Genomic DNA, 10,534 nt, shown 5'->3' on the forward strand with positions numbered 1-10,534 from the left:
ATCACAGGCTGAAAGGCACCTTCTGTCTGCTCCACAGACAAAAAAGAGCTGGAGACACATTCTCCTTCACCAGACACACAGCTTGGGATTTCATTTCCCTTGTCCCAGTGCACCAGGCTGCTCACAGACAACTGCTTGGAGATCGAGGTAGCTCCCTCCATAGGCAAGTCAATACCCCTGACCGACACAGGCACATTCCTTTCATTGTCACAATTCTCCACACAGGAAACAGGTAAGGGATAGGGACACTCATCTTCCACTATCCTTGTCTTTCCACACTTCCGACTAGACAAAGCCATCAGCTCACAAGGCTGCCTAGGCTCCTCCAAACTTTCCCTACCAGGCACATTGCCACTCCCAATGGATACGCTGCTGCTTTTTTCACACACCGAGCTACTTCCAGCAAATCACAGTTACCCGTTTCAGGTTCACTTTTACAAGCTGTACTAGCCACCAATCCATCACCCATTACAAATCTACCCTCTCCTTCCTCAATTAGGGCTTTAACCTGACCATTTACTTTAATTTGCTCCTGAGATATATTTTCCTGACCAATGAGATCTTTCTGCTCTTGATCTAACTCCAGTTTCACTTCTGAGACATTAGACAGACACTCAGAAACTCCATTCCCAGACACACTGCTTTCTGGCACAGACAAACAGCTATTACCCACCAGGTTAGAATCCCCCTCTCCAGGGCCATAGCAAAACTGGTTAAACACAGAAAACTGCCAAGAGTAACACCACATATCAACATAGTTATAAACTGGATTTTCAACAGGATATAGTTTCTGCTGTTCTTCCCTTGCTTTTTTGACTTGGAGCTGGAGTCTGGCCGTCTCCTTCTCAGCAGCCAGAAGCTCCAGACGCCTCTTACGTGCTTTTTCTTCTCTCTCAGCAGCCTCTTTCTCCAGCTGGGCCAAGGCTTGCTTCTCTTTCGTTCGAATTTCTGCCAGTTTTTGCTCATGTTCAAACTGCAGGTTAGGTTCTAAAGCCAGCGCGTAAGGCAAATATTGCGTATAGTCAAAATTACCCTTGAAAATCCCTTCAATTGCCCATAAAGTACAGGACATGGTTTTGTGTATACTGTACAGCCCTGTACAGCAGGGGTCGGCAACCTGCGGCATGTGTGCCAAAGGTGGCACACAAGCTGATTTTTGGTGGCACTCTGCTGGCAGCCGGGGTCCTGGCCGCCGGCCCCGATCAGCCCTCTGCCAGTCTGGTGTTCTGGCTGCCGGCCCCTTAAATGTAAAATGTATTATTGACACTCCAAACCTTAAATTAATGAAGACTTGGCACGCCACTTCTCAAAGGTTGCAAACCCCTGCACTAGAATCACACACAGTGTGGCAAGATGCTCACACTATGATGCTCACACACTTACCTGTGGAGCTAAAAGACTCAGAGAAAAGTGGAGGCTGATTCACTGACTGTACCTTGTCACTAGAGATCTAGTCTCCTGGGGATTTCTGAGACCGCCCTGTGTATCTACCCCCTAAGACAGAAGTGGGCAAACTACAGCCCGCAGGACCGTCCTGCCTGGCCCCTGAGCTCCCAGCCGGGGAGCCTAGTCCCTGGCCCCTCCCCTACTGTCCCCCCAGCCATGCCGCTGCACGGGCTGCGCTCTGGCCTGCCGCTCCTGCTGGGCAGCGTGGGGAGCGCAGCTGGCTCTGGCCATGTGACGCAGCTGCGAGCTCCTGTTGCTGGTAAGGGAGCAGGGAGTGGGGGGGTTGGGTAAGGGAGCGGGGAGCCCTGGGGGGCAGTCGGGGATCAGGGGGTGGTTGGATGGGGCAGCCATTCAGGGGAGGCAGTCAGGGGATGGGAACCAGGGAGGGTTGGGATTGGGAGTCTTGGGGGCGCCTGTCAGAGGGTGGGGGTGTGGACAAGGTTGAGAGGGCAGTCAGGGGACAGGGAGCGGGGGGTTGGATAAGGGGGTGGGATCCCGGGGAGCAGTTATGAGCAGGGGGTCCCGGGAGGGGGCAGTCAGGGGACAAGGAGCAGAGGATGGTTGGAGAGGGGGTGGGAGTCCTGCAGGCGCTGGCAGGGGGCAGGGGGTTGGATAGGGGTCTGGGCGGTCAGGGGACAAGGAGCAGGTGGGGTTGGATGGGTTGGACGTTCTGAGGGGGGCAGTCAGGGGGCAGGAAGTGGGAGGAGGCGGATAGTGGGTGGGGGCCAAGCTGTCTGGGGAGGCACAGCCTTCCCTACCCAGCCCTCTATACAGTTGTGTAACCCCGATGTGGCCCTCAGGCCAAAAAGTTTGCCCACCCCTGCCCTAAGACGAACATTTGCAAGGTCATTGGGAGAAGGCTGCGTTCCGTATGTTAACCACAGCAATCCGAACGGGCATGGCAGGGGGAAACCCTTATCCTTAAACCCCTCCATTACCCGGAGACCAGCCAAGCGCTCACCTAGCAAACACAACACCTGCCAGGCTGGCTGGCATGCAAGCAGTCAAGTGTCACAACTGCTATGAGGAAACCCATAATGTTGCTCAACAGCCTTTGCTCCAGGATCTCCTGTTGCCAAGTTAAAATTTCCCTATTTCCTCATTGAGGATGGGGGGGGCACCCGGGGAGGGAAGGTTGCTCAGCCTGCAGCTGTGCTTGAGCTATAAAAGCCCCTGGACTGCCCCAGCGCAGACACCAGGCGAGGTCCCACTGTTGAAGGGGTGCTGAGAAGATGCTGCTCTGGGAGTTCCTGCTGTTGCTGCCCCTGCTTGCAGGGAGCTCAGGTACGTGGGGACAGGGATTCTGTCGAAGGGTTTGCAGACGGCCGTGTGGGTCTCTCAGCCCCAGTGCAGGACTGAGTTTGGATTCACTGCCACATTTTGGGGAACTGTTTTCAGGCAGATGCTCGTGGGTTGGGGACCAGATTTTCCTCTGCACGTAGCCAACACTTCGCACATTGTGGCCCCTGCAGTCTGCACCAATGACAGTGACGCAAACACTGAAAGGGTCTCACTGAGTTGCCTGTTGCCCGTCCATTCTGCAGGAGCTCTCTGTGCCCTGACTGAGCGACGCTCCCTGCTCCCACCTTCCCAGGCCTGACCCCAGGCTCAGCCCATCCCTGTAATTTGACTTCTATATCTGGGGGGCGGCTCCAGTCAAGCCAACGGGGCCATGCATGGGGGTGGGGGCAAATTCCGTGCTGGCCCACAGGGGCACCATTTCAGAGTTGGGGGCGGTGGAGGGGACTTTAACCGTGATTCCAGGGGCTACTTAGGCAACTGAAAACTCTCCTTTTTTTGCAGATAATAGCTTAGAAATCTCTGACAGGAGCATTGTATCTAATTCCTATATCTAGAAAGAAAATTAAATAAACATTCGACCCACTCAGCTCTAATACGAACATGTTCTGACATCTTGTGGCAAGTCACTTATGGGTCACTGGTTGGGTTTAAAATTGTAATGTCTGTTCTTACTCAGATACACTTACTGAAGTCAGAAGGGGCCATCGTGATCATCTAGTCTGACCCCCTGCACATCGCAGGCCACAGAACCTCCCCCACCCACTCCTGTACGAGACCCCTGAGCTCTGGCTGAGTTACTGAAGTCCTTAAATTATAGTTTAAAGACTTCAAGTGACAGAGAATCCACCATTTACACTAGTTTAAACATGCAGGTGACCCAGACCCCATCCTGCAGAGGAAGCAAAAAACCACCAGGGTTTCAGCCAATCTGACCCGGGGGAAAATTCCTTCCTGACCAGTAATATGGTGATCAGTTAGACCCTGAGCGTGTGGGCAAGACCCACCAGGAAGATACCTGGGAAAGAATTTTCTGTAGTAGATCAGAGCCAGGGGCGGCTCTAGGTATTTTGCCGCCCCAAGCACAGCAGGCAGACTTGAAGCCAGTTTGGGTTTTTGCTCCCACTGCTCCCTTTGGGAGGCTGCTCCAGAACTTCACCTCTCTTTCTCTTATGGTTAGAAACGTTCACCTAATTTCAAGCCTAAACTTGTTGATGGCCGGTTTATATCCATTTGGCCAGGGGTCCACATTGGCACTTAACTTAAACAACTCCTCTCCCTCCCTGGTATTTATCTCTCTGATGTATTTATAGAGAGCAGCCATATCTCCCCAAGCTCTTTGAGTCTCCTCTCATGAGGTCGGTTTTCCATTCCTCGGATCACCCTAGTAGCCCTTCTCTGCACCTGTTCCCGTTTGAATTCATCCTTCTTAAACATGGGAGACCAGAACTGCTCACAGTACCCCAGAGCGTGAGCCCTTTGGGCTCCTCCTGCCCAAAGATCTCACGCTCTGGGCTGACACAAGCCATGACACACAGGGTGGGGCAGGAGGCCGGGCCCATGGGGACAGAGCATGGTGCTGCCCAGCCTGCCGCTGGAGAGGTCGGGGGGTGAAGGGAGACAAAGCCATGGGCTCCTCTGTCCTGCTGCCCAGACACCACCAGCTGCCAGGTCCTGTGGGCACTGCAGCACCCCCGCCACATGCAGGCAGGCCCAAGCCTGCCCCGGCCACTCGCTGAGCCCAGCCTTGCTGCCCCGGGGCTGGGGAGAGGAGCGGGATGGTGATGATCCCAGGGCTGGCCCTGGTTGGCTGAAAGGCACCAGCTAGCTGCTCTCTAAGCCAATCACAATCCAGCAGATCCAGAGCCATCCATAGACAAGGCACCATTGTCCCTCCCCTGCTCCAGTGCCCCCCAGTGGCTGGAGCTAGGTCTGAGCCACCCGGCCGGCCCCTGGGACAGCTCACCCTGGGGACAGTGCACCACTGGCAGCCTCTTTAGTGCAGCCCCAGGGCACAGCTGGCACATTACCAGCAGGAGCAGCACTGGTCAGTGCTGATGGCCCCTGGCTCCTTCCCCAGGGACCCCCTGTGGGGCAAAAAGCGACACTGAGTTGCCCAGCTCTCAGACCCCTCCCCCCTGCCGAGGCAGCATTCCCCTGCACCGGCTCACAGGGACTGGCAATCTATTTAGCTCAGCAAAAGAAAGTTAAGGGGTGACTTGATTAGTATCTAGGGGAATTAACAGGGACGGTAATTAACCACTGGAACAATTTACCTGGGTGGATTCTCCATCACTGACAATTTTAAAATCAAGAGTGGATATTATTCTAAAAGCTCTGCTCTAGGGATTATTTTGGGACAGTTCTTTGGCTTGTGTGATACAGGAGGTCAGACTAGATGATCACAGTGGTTCCTTCTGGCCTTGGAATCTATGAAATCTGTGAGTCTGCCTGCAGCTGCTGTGAACGTTTAAACTGCAGGAAGCTTGTTGATGGGTACAGTTTGAGACCTTCCTGAGCAACACATGGGGTTTCTCTATGGAGCAGAATGGAAGAGCCTCCCTCACTTCCATACAAAGGTGTCATGGAAAATGTTCTCAGGCTATCTCAAATGCCCCCAGAGAGGAGATCTGCTCTTGTGACCCCATAACTGACCTACACAATTTCCTGGGTGGCTCTTTGGACTGTTCTCTCTAGGGGATGTGTTCCATAGGAACCGAATAGAAATCCCAACAGAAGCAGGAGGGCCTTTTCCATCTTGAACCCTGAGCATTTGTTTATGTGATGTCAGCTCTGGTGCAAGATCCCCAGCTCTGGAGCCATAAACCCTCTGTTAATTCCCAGTGCTGTGTAGGGGCAGGGGATGCTTCCCCCATAATGTGGCTCAGCTCTGACCAGGAGGGACCACCTATAGTGGTGAGACTGGAGCTCCGTCTCTGTGGTCGATATAATCCTGTTGCAGATGGCATCAGGGAGCCAATTAGCACCAGCTGCTATTCTAATATTTTGGGAACAGGAATGGGACCGACAAAATCATTTCACATGGGCCTCCAAGCAGATATTAGGTGATAAGAACATTGGGTCACAAAAGGATTCAGACCAGTGAGGGACACTGGTCTCTACATCCTCAGCCACCCAGACCCCAAGCTCTCTCTCTTCTGTGGTTATTTCTCCTGCTTGCTAACAAGTCCATGTGCATGACCATTCTCAGTTTGCTTTTCAGCTCTGGACTGCATTGAGATACCGGGGTCATTAAAGCAGATTGATGCCAGTAATGGGCAGGTGTTTGGAGTGAACAGCGCAGACAATATTTACACGCTATACGGAGACAACTGGGTCCAGGTGCCGGGCTCCTTAAAACACGTCACGGTTGGTCCTGCCGGAGTCTGGGGTGTGAACAGCAAGAACAACATCTACAAGCTGGTGGGAGGAAGCTGGCAACAGGTCACAGGTAACGTATGAGCTTTGATATGTCGTGGGGACAACAAAAGGAACCTCTGTTAGGATCCTGTGCCCAGTTCCAAACTCCGACCCCAGGCTGTTGTCACAATTCCCACCAGATGAGCCACTCTCAGGATCTGACGACAGCTTGTCTGTATAGTTACATTGGTATCGGTTCTGTACCATAAACTCTATAGGGAAGCTGATCTAGTTGAATTGGTGCAACCCCCGAGTGTGGATGCAGCTGCCCAGGTATGAAGGTGCTTATGTCCGTCCAGATTATTGTGGGAAATGTACTGAAATAAGCGATGGCGCTACGAGCCCCTTGTTACTGGTCCAATTGTGTTTTCACTGGGGAGTGTCACTGATTTCATTCTATGCGTTTCAACACTGATACAAAGCAGTACAAAAACATGCATAGTCCTGTCCTTAAACTGAAATCAGAATGTTCACACAGGCCTGTCTACACATGGTTTGTACACCAGTCTGACTGTTGGATAGGAGTGTGATTGTCTACCAAAATAGCTACATCCATATAACTTTTTATGCTTGGGGTTATATCCGTATAAAGGTGCCTTTTACCAGCCTATCCTCTGGGTATAAGCACCTTCAGACCGGTGCTAGGAGCTGAAAGCCCAGGCTATCACACAGCTGTGGCAGTTGGACCACGTAATCTGTGCAGTCTAGATGTTCTAGGCTTCAGAGTGACACACTGAGAGGTGACAATCCTGAAATCTTATTATATAGATAACTGAGCCCATGTAGAGGCATCATACTCCAGGGGTTTACACTGGCTTCACAGCATTGGTTAAAGCAGTGCAACCTTCTTGTGTAGACAAGGCCTAATCGACTTAAGGGAAATGAAATCAGAGACTCTGAAAGCAAACTAAATGTCCTCACAGGCTTTGGCAGCAGTTGAATTAAATTAGGGACATGTAAACTGGTGCAATGTAGTGTGTACACATGCCCTGACACTCACAAGACCCATATTGGCCCCATATTCTGGGCACTGAGAGATTAACGTCCATGTTTCCAAACCTGAGTGCACAAATGTCAGCACCTAAGTCGTCCTGATTTCCAGGGGTGCTAAGCAGTGACGACTCCCACTGGTGTCAATGGGAGCTCTTGGTGCTCAGTAGTTCTTAAATTCAGGCCCTTTTTGTCCTAAGTGGCTTTCCAAGGGCCGTTAAGCAAGTTGGGAGAGGACTGGCAACCAGACCCAGGAATCCTGATCTCAGGCCACTGCTCCAAACACGAGACCACACGTCTCTGACTGATTTCTCTCTCTCCTCTGGTGTCTAGTTATATTTCTGGCTGAGTTCTCAATAGGTGGTTTGCTTCCTTATTTTCTCCATGCTGCTCCAGCCCTGCTCTTTCCTCTGAACATTGTTTTTCCCTTGTTTATTTTTAGGGCTGCTCAAGCAAATTGACGCGGGTGGAGACATGTTCGTCAATGGTGTCAACATGAATGATGACATCTACTGTCTGTCTCGTCCACCAACGGTCTCTGCGAATGGTGCCTCCGACTTGCCCTGGGTCAATATTGAAGGAAAGCTGAAGTACTACAGCTGTGGTGTGTGGGGCTGCTGGGGAGTTAACTCAGCTGACGATATCTATTTCCGGTTTGATGTCACCCCGGATCCTTGTGCAGGATCCAGGTGGGAGCAGATTCCAGGCAAGCTGTCCATGATTGAGGTCGGGACCGAAGGCTCTGTCTACGGCGTGAACAGTGCAGGACAAGTATATCACAGGTACAGTAAAGGAGAAGGCAGGAGGGACGATTCCTCCCATGAGTGATCAGGGCCATTCATACTTGTCCCTAAGAGCTTAGAGAGAACAGGATTTTGCCTGATGCTGTGGAGCAAGCTGACCCTGGTGCCTGATGTTTGCTGATTTCCTATGAGCTAATTCCAGGGCTCTCCAGCATCCCAATGACCTCACAGTGAGGCACCCACTGTTGCCTAATTGAGAGGACTCCAATGCTAACCAGCAGGGAACCAAATAGGGGAGTGAGGCCCACTGCAGAGGTTCTGCTCTCTTGGGGAACTCTTGGAAGCCTGAGCTCTGCATATTATAGGTAGCGCAGGTTATCCTGGTCATTCCCCTCACAGCACCTCTGCGCACCCAAACTGCGCATGTGCCATCCCCACACAGCGATGGAGCATCCTCCAGCCTAGGGTTAAGAAGATAAGAAAGGCCAGACTGGGTCAGACCAAGCAGAGGAAAGGCCCCATGTAGTTTGGAAGCAGGAATGTTTCCCTGGACAGGATGTTCCTGCCCTTCTGCCCTCAGCCCACACCGCAGGGAGATGAAGCTTGCAATGCTCAGCTCTGATCCTGCCATCTTAATAGGGTCTGGCCAGACACTCGTGTAGGTGGATGGGTGCTGCAGTGCAGGGCCGTGAGTGGACAGCAAGGAGAAACATGCTGGGGCTACCCTCTGGGCTGCATTGAGAAGCTGCTCTCCACAGGCTGGGATAGAGGCAGAGTCCTTCTCTTAGCAGAGCTGTATTAACACCAGTCCTGTCAACTTCCTTTCAGGGATGGAATCACTAAAAGCAACCCCGTCGGCACCAGCTGGACCCAGGTGGGCAGTTTCATCTGCAACTGCAAACATGTGTCCTATGACCTGGGTGTGCTGTGGCTTATCACTAACCAAGACAAGATTGTGAAATGCCGGATCTAAATGAGACTCCCACCATCTCAGCCTCACCGTGATTAACAGTGTCCATTTAAACTCTATCTCTCTCTCTCGCTCCCCTAATGCTTAATTTGTACCAGCCTCGGCTGAGCCCCGGCACCTCTAGGCTTGGCAGTTCAGAGCCCCGGCACCTCAGTGTTTGCCATGTCAGTTATGAAAGTAACAAATTGCTTGAGCCCCAGCACCTCTTTCATTGCAAATGGAGCCCTGCTCCACTGCCTTGTCCAGGTTTTCTACATTCCTTCTCCAGCCAGTGGGGTGAAGCTTTTGTTCCAAGGGTAAAATCAAGTCCCACAAAATAGAGCCAAGAATGTTCATCATTACCGGCTCCTTCTCTGCCTCTGCTGCCCCCGCCCCCGCCCCCGGACGCACATACTTCTCCTCTGATAAAATCCAATGGCTGGAAACTGAACACAGCAAGGCCCAAGCTGAAAACAAAGGGCAGTGTTCTAGCTAGGAGGGAAGTCAACCATACGAACGGATCCACAAGGGATGGATCCGTTCGTATGGTTGACTTGGAGTCTTTCAGTCAAGACTGGATGTCTGCGTAAATGCTCTGATATACTCTGTATCAGCTGCATGCTGCTGGGTGCGATGCAAAAGTCACTGCACGACATCTGTGGCCTGTGTTATGTAGGAAATCAGACTGATGGTCATAATTGCCCCCTACTGGACTTTATATTTATAACTCTAACGGACCCATTTGCATTAGCAACACACATAACTGAGATAGGGCATAGGAAGAACTTCCAATGAACAAGAAAGAAAAACATAATTTAATTAACCCCCAACTAGGTAATTTTCTCTGCCTTTCTGCAAACTTCACCATCACCAACTACCTGTGTTACAAGGTTCTCCCTCAGTTAGCCTGATTTCAGCCTCTCCACTTCAGAAGGTCCCAGCATGATCAGTTCATAATAAGCAACCAGGGCCAAGTTCTTACACACACACTGTCCTGAGCTCTGTGCCAGAAGCTCTGCATATCCACCCCTCTCCCCCCGCATTTCCATTCTGATAAATCCCAAATATCTGCATCACCAGATTAGCAAGAATAGAGGCGACGTGTATCCAAGAGGAGGGCTGCGGAGCCAGAGCTGCTCTCTCTAGGCTGAGCAGGAAGGGCTGGTAAAGGTTTGAAGTTTCTGTCTTGCTCACTCTTGTTGAGGGAGCAGCTGGGATTCCCCTCTGCTTGAGGCTGGGTTTGTGCCAATAAAGGCTTGCAGCATCTCGTGCGCTCTCCTTGTCATTTTGTGCTCACTGGAATCGATACAGCTGGAGTTCGGGGAGCGCTGTGGTGCTGGGGGTTCCGCAGCCCAGAAACCAAGAGTGTTTTGGGGAAAGAGGAACAGTCTGAGCTCCACAACACACTAGTCCTGGTGTGTGCGACATCATCATCTCCACTGGCCTGTCAACCCTCCCACTCAGCTAGTCTCCCCCGTGCTCCCCACAATGCTCACTCCAGCACTCGGTGCTGCCCTGCTAATCTGTTCCTCTCCTTCCCTCACCTCTGACACACGCTGCCAGGCAGAGAGGAGACAAAGGTGAGCTCGTCATTCTGCCTCACGCTGGCCCCCTCTCCCTGGCCATGTGCCCCATGTACACTCAGGAATCCTGATGAGTCGCCTGACTGAGCAGGTGGGCAGAGCTC

General features: G+C 52.0%; 1 protein-coding gene across 2 annotated transcripts; it reads left to right on the forward strand.

Moving 5' to 3' along the window:
- The first annotated feature begins 2,577 nt into the window (after positions 1-2,577).
- LOC123350965 (fish-egg lectin-like) lies at positions 2,578-10,114 on the forward strand. Of its 2 annotated transcripts, none has more exons than XM_044989952.1 (4): positions 2,578-2,730; positions 5,969-6,196; positions 7,598-7,937; positions 8,727-10,114. In XM_044989952.1, the coding sequence occupies exons 1-4, from the start codon at positions 2,679-2,681 to the stop codon at positions 8,869-8,871; spliced, it is 765 nt and encodes a 254-aa protein (XP_044845887.1). In that variant the 5' UTR covers positions 2,578-2,678; the 3' UTR covers positions 8,872-10,114. The 2 variants fall into 2 exon arrangements, with proteins under 2 accessions (XP_044845887.1, XP_044845886.1); XM_044989951.1 differs by having other exon boundaries at positions 2,664-2,730; positions 5,957-6,196.
- The last annotated feature ends 420 nt before the right edge of the window (positions 10,115-10,534 follow it).

Source organism: Mauremys mutica, chromosome 16, assembly GCF_020497125.1.
Source record: "Mauremys mutica isolate MM-2020 ecotype Southern chromosome 16, ASM2049712v1, whole genome shotgun sequence".
In the NCBI taxonomy this organism is placed as follows: domain Eukaryota; kingdom Metazoa; phylum Chordata; order Testudines; family Geoemydidae; genus Mauremys; species Mauremys mutica.